General features: G+C 41.9%; 2 protein-coding genes across 3 annotated transcripts; one reads left to right on the plus strand and one right to left on the minus strand.

Moving 5' to 3' along the window:
- Positions 1-2,859: 2,859 nt before the first annotated feature.
- On the minus strand, positions 2,860-6,256 carry mstnb (myostatin b). The gene is given in 3 exon segments (NM_001124282.1): positions 2,860-3,417; positions 4,327-4,694; positions 5,767-6,256. Coding segments are annotated over 3 exon segments (1,122 nt in total). The 5' UTR covers positions 6,140-6,256; the 3' UTR covers positions 2,860-3,036.
- A 1,709-nt stretch (positions 6,257-7,965) lies between these two features.
- akap19 (A-kinase anchoring protein 19) lies at positions 7,966-14,601 on the plus strand. 2 transcript variants are annotated; one of them, XM_036958930.2, is made up of 2 exons: positions 7,966-8,524; positions 11,636-14,601. In XM_036958930.2, the coding sequence occupies exon 2, from the start codon at positions 11,821-11,823 to the stop codon at positions 12,091-12,093; it is 273 nt and encodes a 90-aa protein (XP_036814825.2). In that variant the 5' UTR covers positions 7,966-8,524; positions 11,636-11,820; the 3' UTR covers positions 12,094-14,601. The 2 variants fall into 2 exon arrangements, with proteins under 2 accessions (XP_036814825.2, XP_036814826.2); XM_036958931.2 differs by lacking the exon at positions 7,966-8,524 and adding an exon at positions 9,060-9,159.
- The last annotated feature ends 3,894 nt before the right edge of the window (positions 14,602-18,495 follow it).

An 18,495-nucleotide genomic window follows, 5' to 3' on the forward strand; every position in this document is an offset into this window, starting at 1 on the left:
AAGTGAGTGGTTTTTTTTTTTTTTTTGTGCTTTGTCTCTGTTGTTGTATCTCTTAATATGGGTGAAAATTGTGAAATTCCAATAAAAATACTGTTACAATTTTTTTTTTATTCTACCTACTACTATTCGTTGGGCTTTTCTAGAACTTCCTGCCATTGCTATGTAGCCTAAAGGCATGATACGTGTAGGGTCCACGTAATGTGTAAAGCTCGCTCCCATAGTGCTTTACTTCCTGAAAATGCACCTGTTACGTGTCCGTATGCATTAGTTGGGATGGCAGTGGGCAAGGAATAACTTTGGGGGAAAAGAATACTCTCAAGGAAAGCTGTTCTGTGAATCTACTGCACCTGTCTGCTAGACTTCAGGGTTTCCCAAACCGTCATGGGACCCCCCTGGTGCCCATTTTGTTGTGTTTTTTTTGCCCTAGCCTGTGAATTGCCTGTGTAGTGGATGAGAAATTCAGGTAGCATGTTGGCTTGATGACATCGCTGACGTCACCTTCCTTGAGATCTCAAGCCAATTGTCGCTCATGGGATGACAGCTGATTCAAATAACCAACTCCTCATCAAGCTTTAATAATTTAATCAGCTGTGTAGTGCTAGGGAGAAGAAAAAAAAACATGCACTTGGTGGGGCCCCAGGACCGAGTTTGGGAAACACTGTACTAGAGTCCCACCTGACTGTCATGGCAGGCCTCCAGCTCACAGCAAGAAAGGATGTCACTCTGGGCCAATGCTCAGTTCGCCCTCTACCGGGCGGAAGTGAAGCCTCATGAAGCCATCAGTTCAATAAGTCATGCTGTCCGAACGCAACAGAGTTCACTTCCTCTCTCATTAGACTGCAATGCCTTCTACAGCCCTGACTGACTGCTAGACCCCTAGCTGGAAAAGCAGATTGAAAGAAAGTTGGCATGAATGATGTCCACAATACGTATGATATAATGTTATCAGTGAATGTTGATCTTATTACTTTTCTGTACATCCATGCATAGGTGCATGCACAAACTCACACACCTCCTGTGGCGTATCCATCAGTAGAAGACATATGTTGAAAGAATAAGGGTGGATAAACTCAAGTGAATGAGGCATGTTTTCCAGACTACTCTGATCAATGCATGTTGTTTTGGTGATGAAACGAAAATGGTAACACCACCGCTGGCTGGGTCCGTGTGATTGGTCCGCTGAAAGGCACCATGTTGGTCCAATCGTTTTAATGGGGTATGGTAGGATCCATGCTGTTCCTTAGCCTGGGCACACTTTCTGTGACCATGGATGGGAAGGTTTTGGGTCTTGCGCTATTTGGCTGAATTGCCTGTGTAGTGGATGAGAAGTTCTGGTAGCATGTTGGCTGGATGACATCGCTGACGTCACCTTCCTTGAGATCTGAAGCCAATTGTCGCTCATGGGATGACAGACATGTCTCTTGCTCTGTTGGCTATACGTGGTGTTGTGCAAAGTATTTTGAGTTTGAGCCCTGTTCAGGGGAACAGAATGAACTATATTGCGGTCTATAATTCACATTTCATTTTTATGTGAATTGGAACCGTAGGGATGCATTAGTCTTCATGTGTTTATCCCAAGAACCTTCCTCTTATGATTCAGTTTACATGACTGAGGCTTGTGACCAAATGCACATGAACAGGAATGTTAGAAATGACCTTTATATGATTCCACATGGCACTTGTGTCATTCAGAACTCATTGCTGAAGGAACACATCGCCCCTTGTCTAGAATACATGCACAGCCTCTAGTATTCCTAGGGCAGTAAAATATCATTACTAAGCTATTGGATGAAATAACTGAACTTAACATATAAGCAAGCACCTTTATTTGATTAACAGGTATATAGTCGCATTTGTACTGTTTTCTTGCTAGTTTGTGGTCTTATACATTTATTAACAGTGGTGTAGAAAGGCAACTGCTAATGGAAACAATGGCATATGTATACAATACAAATTAGCAAACGTATCAAAATCAGTTTTTACAACTTTTGTAGCAACCAATTCTTTCTATTGGTTTGCCATAGTGCAAACTGTGTTATTTGTAAGACAGAGTTTAAACGTGGTTTTAACATTCATACTTTTCAAAATATATTTATCTGTCTTAAACACATCTCAATGTGTAGACTGCATTCATTGTGCCTCCGGTTCAAGTCCTCCTGTCCAGTAATGTTGATTTACAATAAGAATAATTCAAGTGAGTAGGGCAGTTCAGGCAGTTGAATGGTGGTAAAGCTATGATTAAAAGTTGAATAAGAATGCACTGTTGCTGTGTGTGTTTATGGCATTATGCATGAAGGCCAGTTCAGACTGAGACCTCAGCTATAGTTTTCCAAGCCCTTTCAAAAGTCGTTGAGGATTCCCGGTTTCACTCTCAAACATTGCTTATATGATTATCACACCGATAGGTAAGCGTAGCTGTAAAATCTTGGGGGGGAAATTAGTCTGTGTGTGTGTGTGTGTGTGCACCTATGTTTCTGACCTGGGTTGAAATATGATTTGTTTTCTTTCCAGTACTTAAGCTGTGCTTGCCTGGTGCAATGGAATCAATGGATTATTCCCCAAAGTGCAAACCCCACCTGTCTCCATCAAACAGTCAAAGTATTTGAAAGAAAAACAAATACTATTTGAACCCAGGTCTGGTGTATGCGTGTCCATCCATGTCTGTATGTTTGAATAACTGGACGGAGCGTGTGACATTTAACAGTTTTGTGGGAACATGTGGCGTACTTTAGGCTACTACGTCCACTCCCAAGTCGAACAGGCGTTGTGTTCCTACATCCATGTGGTTTTAGGCCATTGTGGCTGCGAACATGTGATTGGAGGAGGGAAGAAAACAAAAATGAAGAAAAAAAATGAACGAGACATGTCCGTGATGGAAGCGCTGCTCAGCGAATGAACGGGCATTTCTTTAGCCGCTATTCTGGCTCTATTGCACCGTGTTCTGCAGAAAGCACTGGTAGTGGTGGATGGATCTGTCCCAAAGTCCAGGGGGGAGACCCTGGCTGAGCCCCTCCCCCTCACCGGCAGAGCTCTCGCTCACGAGCAGCCGCATCGGTCCACCACCATGGAGGGGATCTTGCCGTAGATTATCTGCTCTTTGCGGTTGAAGTAGAGCATGTTGATGGGGGACATCTTGGTGGGGGTGCAACAGGGCCCGGCAGTGCCGCGAGGGTTAGCCTTGTTCACCAGGTGGGTGTGGGGGTACTTCTGCAGGTGCATGTACTCGCACTCACCAGAGCAGTAGTTGGCCTTGTAGCGCTTGGGGGCAATAATCCAGTCCCAGCCAAAGTCTTCAAAGTCTACCGTGAGCGGGTAGCGGCAACAGCGGGACTCGGGGGAGTTCTCGTCACAGTCCAGGCCCGAGTCTCTCCTGAAGCGCTTTGGGCCCTCTGAAATCGTCACCTCCATGAAGGGTTGCTGTAAAGGCACAATACGGAATGGTTGAAAACCAGAAACATATTTGATTTTGCCTCTCCAATAAAACATTGCTTTATTAATAAAGGTAAAAAATAAAATAAAAAATTGCTGATCAAGGTTTCAAACCTGGTGTTGTGATACTTTGAGCCACTGAAAATGTGTGTGTGTGCGTGTGTGTGCGTGTGTGTGTACTTATATCCTTGTGGGGACCTAAAATCCCCAAAAGTCCCCACAGGGATAGTAAAACAAGGAAAGTTATCCCTCGTTATGAGGACATAGGCTATTTTAAGCTTAGGGGTTAGGTTTAGGGGCTAGAGTGACAAATAGGGTAAGGATTTAGGGTTTGGGTTACAGGTTAGGGTTAAGGTTTAGGGAAAATCGGATTTTGAATGGAAAACAATTGTAGTTCCCCATGAGGATAGAAGAACAAAGTGTGTGTGTGTGTGAGAGGCTGTAGGCAATTACTCTGATTAGCACAGTCACACAGAGGACTTCAGGAATTTCTGGCCATGTAAATAATGTGAACTTTTATGTAATCAGGTGATAGAACATGATATTATTGGTGGCCAGGGAAACTATTCTGTCATAGATATACTCCTTTAATGAGGTCTGTGTGTTAATACTAAAGATTCTAAAGTACTTTGAAAATGTGATTGTTAGCTAAACATAAAAGCACATGAGAGCAAGTCTTAGGATGCCAAGATCAACAACTGGTATTTGAAGCCAAATTTGTCTTGCCACACAATTTGACACAAAAATGTATTTGCACTCTTGACAAGGGTGGTACGTGTTGATATTGCATCATTACGCATTAATACATGGGTTATGGATTATTTCACATAGATCCCACGGGGATAAATTACAAAACTATTTGTAAATTGCTTCGATGGGAGATCAATCTAAACTCACCAGTCCTTCTCCCGCTTCTGCTGAGGTAACCGCCAGATCATTTCCCTTCGAGTCGAACGCATTTATCTCGATCCCCCAATTCGTCTCCGGCTGCCGCAGCCATACGGACAGCACTTGTTTCACGTCGATACTTTGCCAAGAGCTGACTCCTGCATTCACGTCGATCTTTAGAGACCGGATACCTATGTGCCTGCCCCCGTCCGTGACAGGCATCAGGCGGGAGATTTGCAGAAACACGGTGGTGACTTCGTCAGCTGGCAAAAGGTGCACCCATAACTGCGCATGAACTATGCGGTTCACCTGAATCTTCGAACTGAAGGAGAATAAGCAACACTTGGGTTTCCGATCGACTTGGACGATGGATTCGGCTGGAGGAGAGAAATGTGAACATTAATTACAATATGGAAATGTCATCTCTAATTCCACGATACAATTAGATTTATAAACTAAATTAAATGACTGCAAAAAAACGTTTGTAGTTGTATTTAACACAAAACACAAAATAACCACCTTGGTAAACCAATTTCAAAATATATATTTAAAGTTACAATGTCATGACAAGTATTGATAAACTATAAAACAGAACAATGTGTCATCTCCAGGGTATCCTCCAATATAGCCTACCCTATCTAGTTTTAGAACTTCCACACTCAACACCAGAGTGACACTGGCACATTATACGATGGAACTTGGCTCGTGCGTATTGTTCGTAAATTTACTGCGTAAAATTCTATAGTGGTTTCAATTTAACATGAAATTACAGATCAATACGAATTCATCATTCGTATGAAATTCCAACCTATTCTCAACATAGTGGTGCAAGTAATACGGGATCAGATATGCAAGTGCGCTCTGTGCCCAATGCGTAAAAACAGCTGCTGGTGCCTTTTTAACGTTATTAAACACTGAGTGTACATAACTTTAGGAACACCTTCCTAATATTGAGAACAACCTCAATTCGTCGGGGCATGGACACTACAAGGTGTCGAAAGCGTCCCAAAGTGATACTGACCCATGTTGACTCCAATGCTTCCCACAGTTGTGTCAAGTTGGTTGGATGTCTTTTGGGTGATCGACCATTCTTGTACACATGGGAAACTGTTGAGCGTGAAAACCCAGCAGCGTACATTCAAACCGCACCTACTACCATATCACGTTCAAAGGCACTTACGTATTTTGTCTTTCCCACTCACCCTCTGAAAGGCACACATACGCAATCCATGTCTCAATTGTCTCAAGGCTTAAAAATTATTATTTAACCTGTCTCCTCCCCTTCATCTACACGGGTTGAAGTTGATTCAACAAGTGACATCAATAAGGGATCATAGCTTTCACCTGGATTCACCTGGTCAGTCTAGTCATGGAAAAAACAGGTTGTCCTAACGTTTTGTACACTCACTGTATAGTTAGTTACATTGAATAATAGTCTGTCAAACTTACGTTCAGTGGCCATTGTCATGATTGTTTCTGTGATGGCATGTTCATCATCTTCTTCCATAAGTCCATCCTTATTGTCATCTCCAAGAACATCGTACTGGTCAAGAAGTTGCTGCAAAGGTGGTGCCTTAGGCAGGAGCTGCTTGACAACATCTCTGCTGATATTGGGAGCTTGCTTGAGTCGCAGTTTGCTAAGAATTTGGGACTTGATGGCGTGTAATCTCATGTTTTTGATCTGCTGTCGGACCTCGCATGTTGAGCACTGCTCGCCGTCATCCGTGGCAGGGGGCTGGTGGTGCGCGGTTTGATCACCAAGACCCACTGGACCGAAAGCAACCATGAAACTGAGATAAATCAGAACCTGCGTCAGATGCATTATCTAAGGTGCGGAGTTTGCTATAAAAATTGAATCCCAAATGTAATATGTATTGGCATATGTGAAGGCGGACTACAGAGTTGCCTCTGTTTGAAATCAGGCTCTACACTGATAGGTGTCATACTTTAATTCGGCAGCCCTTTTTATATTGCAACTTTGGCCTCTCTTTTGTGTCGTCAAAATCTATGATTGGTTGGGCTGGCAACAATGAATTTAACAGACAGGCATGAACTGTATTTTTCTGTCAAACCTTAAAGAGGTACGCAATGGCAAGGTTTGGAATAGTTTTGAGACAACTACACTATCAATCAGACAAGACAGTACTGCAAATGGTCAAATAAACATTTCGGATATGGTTATTGATTTATTGCATGAACTTAAGTCAGCCACAGCCTGTCAACATCTGAATGCCACTGAGAAACCTGTTTTATTCAGCCTATCCCATCACACCAGGGGTGGACTGGAACCAGAAATCGGTTCTGGCATTTATAACACAATGGCACATTTTCCCCCTTGAGGCACCCACAACTAAAAATGTTTCCTCAAGGCCCCCACACCAGCCCATTTTATTAATTGAGGCCACCATTATTAGCCAGATAATTATAATTTTGCGCAAAAAAAAAAAAAAAAAAAAAGTTAGACAGGCCCTCTAGGCAAAGAATTTACCAACCCTTCAGACATTTGTCGGGAATGCCAGATGGCCAGTCCGCCCCTGCATCCCATCAAAGCTACAGGGATCAAATTAATCTGAGTTATGACCACTTCTTTTACAATCAGTTAGTTATATGATCAGCTTGCCTATCTTTCTGAATCTCTCTTGAAAATGTAAGGTCAATTATTTACAAATATGACAGGAACCAATATTTAGTCTATGTAGACCTATAGGCTACATGGAGTAGACCTACATGTCTCCAAACCTACTTTCCAAAGGCAAAATGTATTAATCAATAGGCTATAGGATAGATACCATACCAAATATATAGCGAAATGGCCTGTAATGTAGGCCTACTATACTGTACTAAACTATAGGCTACTGGTTATTGTTGCCTTGGGGTGTCTGATTTGCGAAAGCTTTTTTGTCTAGACGTTTAGTGCCATCGTGCGGCTTATCGACAACTACAGTTGCAACATTACACACAGGTTATGAAATATTATTTTCATTTACAGATGAAAAGTAACATATAGGTTCTAATGAAAGTCAATCAAATCGTCTAAATTATGTACATTTTACGCAGCAATATGGATGGCATGACACAATGACTTGGTCACGAGTCATGTCAATGGTTTATAGCCTATTATCATTATGGAATTTGAGACTATATCCCTTATGTGAAAGAAAACATACTAAACGACTTTAACTAATTTACATTTATGGACTATACAGTTTTACGCACACTCCTCCATGAGTTTTACAGATTTACGCATTCGTCAAGAACGAACTCGTCATATATATATATATTTTTAACTGACAACAATTGGTTTGAAATATATCCGAGCACATATGGCTTGCTATCAATACTCATAAAACCTCTGCGGTTTAAGCGAAAGCACACTACCGTACCTCCTGTGCCATAATGGTCCAGACCCCTTGGCAGACTCAGTAGTAGCCTAAAATTTAGACACAGGGAAGCTGCACGGGGGTACACTTCCAGCAAAGGCCTGGGAGACAGGATTATAATCTATGGCATTAGTTTATAGCAACAACTGAATATATTCCTTACTTTAAACATTGTAATAAATCACTGAGAAGTCAAGCATGCCACAAGAGGGTGATATTGTACAAGTATCAGTATCCTGATTGTATGCGCACAATTTACCTCCACGACATAGTCGACACAGCTACTAATTGCTGTTGAGTGTGTTTTAAAAATATAATTACGTCCTACAAGCTACAGCCGCCATTAGAAAGTGTAGTCAAACAGGCAACAATTTCAACGATGACCTATGGACAATCTCGAGTAGAATGATGGCAAGAAGGTGTAGTCATCCAGGTATGACTATTCATGGCTTTAAGACCTTAAATCGATTTAGCATTTAGTTAAATTACTGCACAATGTGGTATGGTGCCCAGTTTGGTAACGTAGTGCACATTTCGTGCAGAGAGAGAAACCGACCAATGCTATCGCTGCCTTCCAAGCTTCAAGTTCAAATCATTGGACGCATATGCAGCGGTTTGAAGGCGATAAGGAGATTGAATAGAAAGGAGAGGCGGCACACATATTTCGGTTCACAATCCGTGTGGATGTATGACACTTCTTTATTGAAATCAACCGTAGGGGAAAGTGTCGTTAAAGAGAAAACGAGGATGTGATTTCCCCCTGGGTGAATTTGATATTCATGGGGGTAAACTCACCCAGTCCTACTTTCCCAAGAGCCCTCTTGAAGGTACGTATCCCAGGCATCAACGATATTTTATGATATGTATTTGTGTGGGAAATGGGCTACCTCTAAATAATGTTGTATTAAGCAGAAATGCGCTCACGAGTATGGATTTTTCAGAATCCTATTTCCAAGGGTGACAACTATTTCGCCCTCTATTTCCCCATCCCGGTTAGCATTTCTCCTTGACCTTTTATGTTCACATTTCAATAGTGAGATTATTTCATATATGCCCTTACTAATTCAAGAAAGGTGGGTTATAGGAGAATGGGGGTTAAACGTCCCTGGTATGGCCAACTTCACCCTCACATTCCCAAGAACGGAAATGAAATGGACACATTTTTTATTTAGAATAACTTTTTCTCAAATAATAACCTATACGACTATATTACACATAATCAGGTTATTTCCAAATGTAAAATATAATAACAAAATGTAAAGTAGAATTGTTAAATGTGTTGGTTGTAATACCCCACCCCCCAGTTTCTAAATCCGCTGGGGAGGGAGGTAGGGTTATAGGGTCGCGTCCCATGATACCTGGGCTAGAGCGACATGCTTGCCACGTTCCACGCTTGAGCGAAATGCTACATTGCCACGTTCCTTATATGCTACTTGGGCTAGAGCGACATGCTTGACATAAGGTAACAGACATCACCTTTCCCCACTTTGTCTTAAAATGTGAAAAGATGTCATAAAAATCTGATTGAAGTTTCAGGAATCAGCACGGTACTTATATAAGCGGAAGCCACTGTCAAAAAGCATAAGCTACAATGCTAGCATTTTGCAGCATCTGTAAAAATCTAATTGTATGTGAGAGATGAAGGGATGATATAATAGTGTGCTGCTCTGTCAGAGAAATAATCACATGCCACCTTGAATCTGGATCAGGCAGCACACACACGCACAGGACAGATGGAGATGTGGACTACAGCAAATAACATCAGTCCTTTGTGCATTCAACCTAGCGCCACATAGTCTATTTACACAATGCCTAGTCAAAGTCTACACACCCCTTGCAGTTTTCACATTTTGCTGCCTTATAATTAAACACAACCTAATCCACATTTTTCAAAGTGAAAAAAATGATAAGTAATTTGGAAAATGCTCTATATCTACACAGAACAAAAATATAAACGCAATATACAATTTCAAAGATTTGACTGAGTTACAGTTTATATAAATAAATCAGTCAATTGAAATGAATTCATTAGGCCCTAATCTATGGATTTCACATGACTGGTAATACAGATATGCATCTGTTAGTCACAGATACCTTAAAAAAAAAAGGTAGGGGTCAGAAAACCAGTCCCTATCTAGTGTGACCACCATTTGCCTCATGCAGCGCGACACATCTCCTTCGCATAGTTATTCAGGCTATTGTTTGTGGAATGTTGTCCCACTCCTCTTCGATGGCTGTGCGAAGTTGCTGGATATTGGCGTGAACTGGAACACGCGGTTGTACTCGTCGATCTAGGGCATCCCAAACATGCTCAATGGGTGACGTGTCTGGTGAATATGCAGGGCATGGAAGAACTGGGACATTTTCAGCTTCCATGAATTGTGTAGATCCTTGCGACTCGGGACCATGCATGGGGTGAGGGCGCCGGATGAATGGCACGACAATGGGCCTCAGGATCTCGTCACGGTATCTCTGTGCATTCAATTGCCATCGATAAAATGCAATTGTGTTCGTTGTCTGTAGCTTATGCCTGCCCATACCATAACCCCACCATGGGGCACTCTGTTTACAATGTTGACATCAACAAACCGCTAGCTCATACAACGCCATACACACTATGCTGTCTGCCATCTGCCCAGTACAGTTGAAACCAGGATTAATCTGTGAAGAACACACTTCTCCAGCGTGCCAGTGGTGGATATAGAGGTCCTGGGCTGGCATGGTTACACGTGGTCTGCGGTTGTGAGGCCGGTTGGATTTACTGCCAAATTCTCTAAAAGAACGGCTTATGGTAGAGAAATGAACATAACATTCTCTGGCAACAGCCCTGGTGGACATTCCTGCAGTCAGCATGCTTTTATTTCAGCTCATGAAACACTTTACATCTTGCGTTTGTATCTTTTGTGCCATTAACTTCATCGGGCTTTAATTCCAGTTTCTCTACAAGCTATACAGAACAAAAATATATTTCCTTCAAATGTTGATATTTGCTTCCATACACAATTCAATATTACTTTTGAAATACAATAAATAGCCTTATAACTTTGACAAGTTAACAAATTATATATTCGATTCACGTCTCCAAGTAAACCAAAAATAAAAGTTAAAGAATGTGATTAACCCAGTGGCTCAGATGAAGCTATTGAAGCATTAGATGCATCTCCTTTAAATGTTGATATTTGGTTGCATTATCAACCAAACACAATTCAATATGACTTTTGTAGTACAGTAAATAGCCAAAAGTTAAGGCAATCTTAGAAACTAATGTAACAGTATCTAGTCAACCTTCAAATGAGTAACATCCATGGCCACATGGAGGTTTTCTAACCATAAATTTATTTTTATGTAATCATAGAAAGCGTGCATGTTCAACATAGCATGTAAAGGTCGCACGTCTGTGGAAATCTTCACAATTGCTGTAATAATCTGTGGCAGAATCTTGAACAGCATTGATCACTTGCACGATGTACTTTTAATGAAGTCTAATCTCAACTGCAATCCAGGTCATTTGGTTGTGCTATTAGATTAATGGCTGAAAGCGCAGTGATAACACATTCAGATGACTTAACTTAACCAAAAATCAGACATGGTTTTTCCATTGGAATTTGGTTGTGCTTTAGATGGTTGAAAGTGTAGTGATAACACATTGGGAATTCAACACACTTCTGGCTGTCCTTTTTTGAGTGGGTGAATAAAAGGTTGAAATCTCTCATTGATCAACGTCTCAACCAAATATGACCCAACAAGGTCCATGTTGAAATGACGCGGTGTGTCCGGTGTGTAGATACTGCTGCATAGGTGGTAACAGAGGGGAAAATGCTAAGTCACTGTGAAAATAGTAGGCCTCTCAATCCTTTAATTTACCATCTGGTATTTTTAGGCTGCCTCTGATGGAAAATAAAACACTGAAATCCTCTCCCTATTTTCTCTCCCTACAGCACATGGGAAAGATCTGTGTCGGGGAGGTACAGGAGCATGGCTGACCATCTGGACTATTCCAGCGAAGCGTGGTCCAGACAAGAATCGGCTTCCTAGCCGTCACTTCTCGACCAGAGCCTAAGCCCCTCTCAGACACACTCCTGCTTCACCAGCTCCCTGAAATCAATGCTACATTATTTATATCATGGGATGCGTCAAATCCAAGAAGAGCAATCCGACCCAGTACGCCAACTCGGTGGAGAAGGTGGACGGCAAGCTTGGGAAGCGATGGGGCGAGAATGCGCTGCTGGTCCACTCTGAGACGGTGTCAGGGAAAGACTCTGCCCGGGTGGACCCCATCCTGCTGGAGTACGCCCAGCGGCTGTCGGAGGAGATTGTGGCCCGGGCAGTGCAGCAGTGGCTGGAGGTGGACAGCCGCTACAGTGACATCCCCTACATCGAGTGTGACGTGCCATGAGGGGAGGAGGAGGGGAGGGGGGGGGGCAGGTAGTGCAAGAGGCATTTCTGTTCTGGGATTCACCTTGACCCTCTGGGGAGAGAGAGACAAATGGATGCCCAGAAGACAGGAGACCAGACAGCACTCAGATTCAGGGTGAAACAAAAAAACACTACGAACATGTACCAGCTGGAGATGACAGATGTTTATCCCAATCTATGGTCCAAAGCCATTTTTCTGTTTAATTAATACATACTTGGATGTTGTAACTCATTTGGTGACATTTTGACCTTGACTAACAGACAAAGACCTTGGCTACTCCTCTCATATTCAATCTAGACCATGTGCTTCCCTCCATCGTTAGCTAGAGGATGAGAGTTGGGGTGGGTTTGGTTAAACCGTCTTGGGAGCCAATAAAGCAGGGGAGTATCATTGAATCCTGCTTTGAAAATTACCGGTTCTGCCTTTCAGTAAAATTATACAGTTTATTTTTTTTTGTTGCTTGACGCGTGTCATCCTGGGGCCAAATTTCAGGTCCTATGTAGGAAGTTATTAATAGGCCCCTCAAGTGGCCAGTGTTTTTCACTTGAAATGTTTGCTGGGATCAGCAGCTACACACCTCCCTCTCCATCTGTCTTCCCAGACAGAAGCTCCCAGTTTAGGGTTATTGGATAATGGCGTCCCAGGGGGCCTGTGGTCCACATCCACCAACAAAGGAAACTCATTCTTCAAACTACCCATGAAGTAGGTCCGGGACGATACCAGTATCGCGATATTCGTTAGTATCGGGGCAAGGAAACAAAACATGAAGCGAATTTAACTTCAGCCCTAATGTTGGAAACAAAAATCATTATGTTGTCCCGTTCATTTATTTTCCAAGCTATAGCACACAATATTTTACATACAGCAGGTTTTTAAAGGACCAAAGAGCTTCGTGTTTTTATTTTTGCCATGGAATGAATATCGCGATACGGGTCCCGGCCTACCATTAAGCAGGTCTGACCACGAGCTGCAGCAACCGAGGACCTGACTACGGTCACTTTGACAAAATGATGCTCTAGGAATGTTTTACAGAGGTTCAGCGTCCTCCCATTTTGTGAATTTGAATGCCAATGACAATAGGACATTCCTGAGGGCTGGCTAGGTCCGCATGCCATGAGTAAATCAGGACATTAGGACGGATTCACACACTTTTACCGGGACTTTGCTTCTGGGCACAAAAAGAGTGCTGGGTTCACAAATACCTTTTGTTTTGGCCAAAAATGTCTAGGGCCAAGCACCCTGGTTTTTACTTACTGTATTCTATCCAATGATGAACTACTGCCATCTGCCCCATAGAATTTACAGCACAAATATGCAACTCTAAAAGGCCATGCTATTTTTATTAAGAGCAAATGGCTTCTTAATTGTACGATGCTATTATAACAGGCCAAAGACACACATACTCACAACAGAGAGTTGAGTTGTTTGGAATAGGGGACCACAACTGCCAAAGTCCTTAATGAACGCGAATACAAGCACTATGTTTGATGGGCTTTCTTACGACGTTTATTCGATAGAAGGCGATATCAGTGAGTTTTAGTCATAGCACGTCAGTTCCCACCCTACCACAAACGATGTTCAAGAAGCTCTAAAAAAGTTGCATTAGTCTAGGCTGGGCAACATGGCACATTAACAAGTGGACATTATTTCACTGGAAAATCAAGTTTTGGTGAAGTTTGGAATGTGTATCTCAAGTGAGAATTCAGCTGCCAGGGCACTAGGTTTGCTCAGCAAAAAAATGTGGTGGTTGTGGTGGTGAGATTCATCTCTTGAACCATCCCAAAAATTCTGTAAACAAATTGAAAAGCCTGTCGAATGCCTCCCAGTCGAAACAGTTTGCGCGTATATTGCAACAACATTTTGTGACGTTATTCTTTGTTTTGGCTGTTTTTTGTTGTTGTTGTCTGTTCGCGCACACAAACATTTTTCTTGAGGCAAGTTGAAGTTTGGTAGCCCAAGTATATGCCCCTTCGTCGGTGATTGGTCAACAGTACTACTCCTAGTAGCAGTGGGAACTATAGACAGGATTATTCAAATTTTCACGCACATTTTCTCACTTGAGAAATACTGCACCAAACATCTTAGTTAGATGTAAAATTACTAAGACCTCCTCAGCAAAAATGGCAACATTAATTACTAATAATTCTTGATTTATCATCGATTCATTCTGACTCTTTTGAAGAAGTGTTATTGGCTAAGTTGTTGCTACGGCATCTCAAGAGGGACAAACCGTAATATTGCTGCTTTTTTCTTGTTTTTCAAGCAAAGGTCTTTTTAAGGGAGTTTGCTAGTAGCAAACCAAACTTAGTTTGCAGGCCCATTTAGCGGTGACCCAATTTATTTCCCCATACTGAATTCCTAAATCTAAAAACTGGGAGGTGGAGGGTTTAGAAACAGATCACTGTTATCACTGCTTCAGCTAAATGTTGTAACAACTTATAGATAAAGCTGCAAAAAACAATACATTCAAAAGTTGATTTCCATCAAGCTTGATTTTGACTCCAGTAAATTGGTTGATAAAAGTAATGTTTTACTATGCAGAAGACAACTAGTACTACAGTATATAATGTATACAATGCATTCGGAAAGTATTCCGACGCCTAGACTTTTTCCACATTTTGTTACGTTACAGCGTTATTCTGAAATGGATTAAATTGTTTTTTCCCCCATCAATCTACACACAATACCCCATTAATGACAAAGCAAAAACAGGTTTTTAGGCTCGAGTCTTCTTGGGTATGACGCTACAAGCTTGGCACACCTGTATTTGGGGAGTTTCTCCCATTCTTCTCTGCAGATCCTCACAAGCTCTCAGGTTGGATGGGGAGCGTCGATGCACAGCTATGTTCAGGTCTCTCTCCAGAGTTCGATCTGGTTCAAGAATCACTCAAGGACATTCAGAGACTTGTTCCGAAGCCATTCCTGCGTTGTCTTGGCTGTGTGCTTAGGGTAGTTGTCCTGTTGGAAGGTGATCCTTCACTCCAGTCTGAGGTCCTGAGTGCTCTGGAGCAGGGTTTCATCAAGGATTTCTCTGTACTTTGCTCCATTTATCTTTCCCTCAATTCTGACTAGTCTCCCAGTCCCTGCCCCTGAAAAACATCACCACAGCATGATACTGCCACCCCCATGCTTCAACGTAGGGATGGTGCCAGGTTTCCTTCAGACGTGACGCTTGGCTTTCAGGCCAAAGAGTTCAATCTTGGTTTTCATCAGACCAGAGAATCTTGTTTCTCATGGTCTGAGTCCTTTAGGTGCCTTTAGGCAAACGTGCCTTTTACTGAGGAGTGGCTTTGTCTGGCCACTCTACCATAAAGGCCTGATCGGTGGAGTGCTGCACAGATGGTTGTGCTTCTGGAAGGTTCTCCTATCTCCACAGGGGAACTGTGGAGCTCTGTCAGAGTGACCATCGGGTTCTTGGTCACTGCCCTTCTCCCCCGATTGCTCATTTTGGCCGGGCAGGCCAGCTCCAGGAAGATTCTTGGTGGTTCCAAACTAATTCCATTTAATAATTATGGAGGCCACTGTGTTCTTGGGGACCTTCAATGTTATAGACATTTTTTTCTACCCTTCCCCAGATCTGTGCCTTGACACAATCCCGTCTCGAAGCTCTACGGACAATTCCTTTGACATCATGGCTTGGTTTTTGCTCTGACACGCACTGTCAACTGTGGGACCTTATAGACAGGTGTGCCTTTCCAAATCATGTCCAATCAATTGAATTTACCACAGGTGGACGCCAATCAAGTTGTAGAAACATCAAGGGTGATCAATGGAAACAGGATGCACCTGAGCTCAATTTCAAGTCTCATAAGCAAAGGGTCTGAATACTTATGTAAATACAGTATTTTGTTTGCTTTATACATTTGAAAAACATTTGATAAACCTGTTTTTGCTTTGTCATTGTGGGGTAATGTGTGTAAATTGATGAGGGAAAATAATGTATTTATCAATTTTTAGAGTAAGGCTGTAACGTAACAAAATGTGGAAAAAAGTCAAGAGGTCTGAACTTTCCGAGTGCTCTGTATTTCATAATAATAAAACTGTGATAGCCTTCTAAGTTACGTCGAACACAGAAATCCAATGCTTTGAATATGGTCAGTGTTGCAGTTCACAATGCTTCCAGCTTGAATGAAATACAAGGTATACCAACGTATGTACAATCTAGGTATACCTGGATTCTTTCCTTCAAAATATGATGTCAGTATCGGTAACCATGGTAAAATTACAGTAACATCAGTCTTTCAGTCAACCCTTTAGTTTGATTATGAACAAAATGTGTTTTCTGTTGGGAGATCCTAAGGCTTCTTTTGAATCATCTGAATCTACAGTGCCTTGCGAAAGTATTCAGCCCCCTTGAACTTTGCGACCTTTTGCCACATTTCAGGCTTCAAACATAAAGATATAAAACTGTATTTTTTTGTGAAGAATCAACAACAAGTGGGACACAATCATGAAGTGGAATGACATTTATTGGATATTTCAAACTTTTTTAACAAATCAAAAACTGAAAAATTGGGCGTGGAAAATTATTCAGCCCCTTTACTTTCAGTGCAGCAAACTCTCTCCAGAAGTTCAGTGAGGATCTCTGAATGATCCAATGTTGACCTAAATGACTAATGATGATAAATACAATTCAGCTGTGTGTAATCAAGTCTCCGTATAAATGCACCTGCACTGTGATAGTCTCAGAGGTCCGTTAAAAGCGCAGAGAGCATCATGAAGAACAAGGAACACACCAGGCAGGTCCGAGATACTGTTGTGAAGAAGTTTAAAGCCGGATTTGGATACAAAAAGATTTCCCAAGCTTTAAACATCCAAAGGAGCACTGTGCAAGCGATAATATTGAAATGGAAGGAGTATCAGACCACTGCCAATTTACCAAGACCTGGCCGTCCCTCTAAACTTTCAGCTCATACAAGGAGAAGACTGATCAGAGATGCAGCCAAGAGGCCCATGATCACTCTGGATGAACTGCAGAGATCTATAGCTGAGGTGGGAGACTCTGTCCATAGGACAACAATCAGTCGTATATTGCACAAATCTGGCCTTTATGGAAGAGTGGCAAGAAGAAAGCCATTTCTTAAAGATATCCATAAAAAGTGTCGTTTAAAGTTTGCCACAAGCCACCTGGGAGACACACCAAACATGTGGAAGAAGGTGCTCTGGTCAGATGAAACCAAAATTGAACTTTTTGGCAACAATGCAAAATGTTATGTTTGGCGTAAAAGCAACACACCATCCCCACTGTCAAACATGGTGGTGGCAGCATCATGGTTTGGGCCTGCTTTTCTTCAGCAGGGACAGGGAAGATGGTTAAAATTGATGGGAAGATGGATGGAGCCAAATACAGGACCATTCTGGAAGAAAACCTGATGGAGTCTGCAAAAGACCTGAGACTGGGACGGAGATTTGTCTTCCAACAAGACAATGATCCAAAACATAAAGCAAAATCTACAATGGAATGGTTCAAAAATAAACATATCCAGGTGTTAGAATGGCCAAGTCAAAGTCCAGACCTGAATCCAATCGAGAATCTGTGGAAAGAACTGAAAACTGCTGTTCACAAATGCTCTCCATCCAACCTCACTGAGCTCGAGCTATTTTGCAAGGAGGAATGGGAAAAATGTTCAGTCTCTCGATGTGCAAAACTGATAGAGACATACCCCAAGCGACTTACAGCTATAATCGCAGCAAAAGGTGGCGCTACAAAGTATTAACTTAAGGGGGCTGAATAATTTTGCACGCCCAATTTTTCAGTTTTTGATTTGTTAAAAAAGTTTGAAATATCCAATAAATGTCGTTCCACTTCATGATTGTGTCCCACTTGTTGTTGATTCTTCACAAAAAAATAGTTTTATATCTTTGTTTGAAGCCTGAAATGTGGCAAAAGGTCGCAAAGTTCAAGGGGGCCGAATACTTTCGCAAGGCACTGTATATATTTATATAATATTCATTTCATCTGCAGCACTGTACAGGTCTGTAAATAACTCATTGATTAAAAAACGTGAATACCAATAAAGCTGAAATCTATGCCTTTTACCATTAAGTGACTTAATCTCTTTTTTGAGAAAGGGGATCGGCAAGGTTAGAACCTGTGACCCTCTATCCCAGTGCATAGTCAACTGCTGTTGAGGCACTTAGAATGTTAATAAATTAGAAATGTGATTAGTGAAGTATGTTGGGTAATGTTGGCGGGAAAAAAGTCAAACTTGGGTTTGAACTGGAAACCTTCCGGGTCGCAACCCGCGTCTGAAGTCCCCCATCCACCTCAGACCCCACTAACCTTTACTAAACTCTGACCAGTGAGCTTTAATCCAACCAATCAATTCGTCCAACTACTTCCGAAATGCTTGGGAAGTTCTGATTGCAATCAATTATTTT

The sequence above is a fragment of the Oncorhynchus mykiss genome, chromosome 22 (assembly GCF_057628025.1).
Source record: "Oncorhynchus mykiss isolate SJ-2025 chromosome 22, ASM5762802v1, whole genome shotgun sequence".
In the NCBI taxonomy this organism is placed as follows: Eukaryota; Metazoa; Chordata; class Actinopteri; order Salmoniformes; family Salmonidae; genus Oncorhynchus; species Oncorhynchus mykiss.

Bases quoted from the DNA above. Each gene is read 5' to 3' on its own strand.
- akap19 (XM_036958930.2), top strand. From the start codon at position 11,821: ATGGGATGCGTCAAATCCAAGAAGAGCAATCCGACCCAGTACGCCAAC.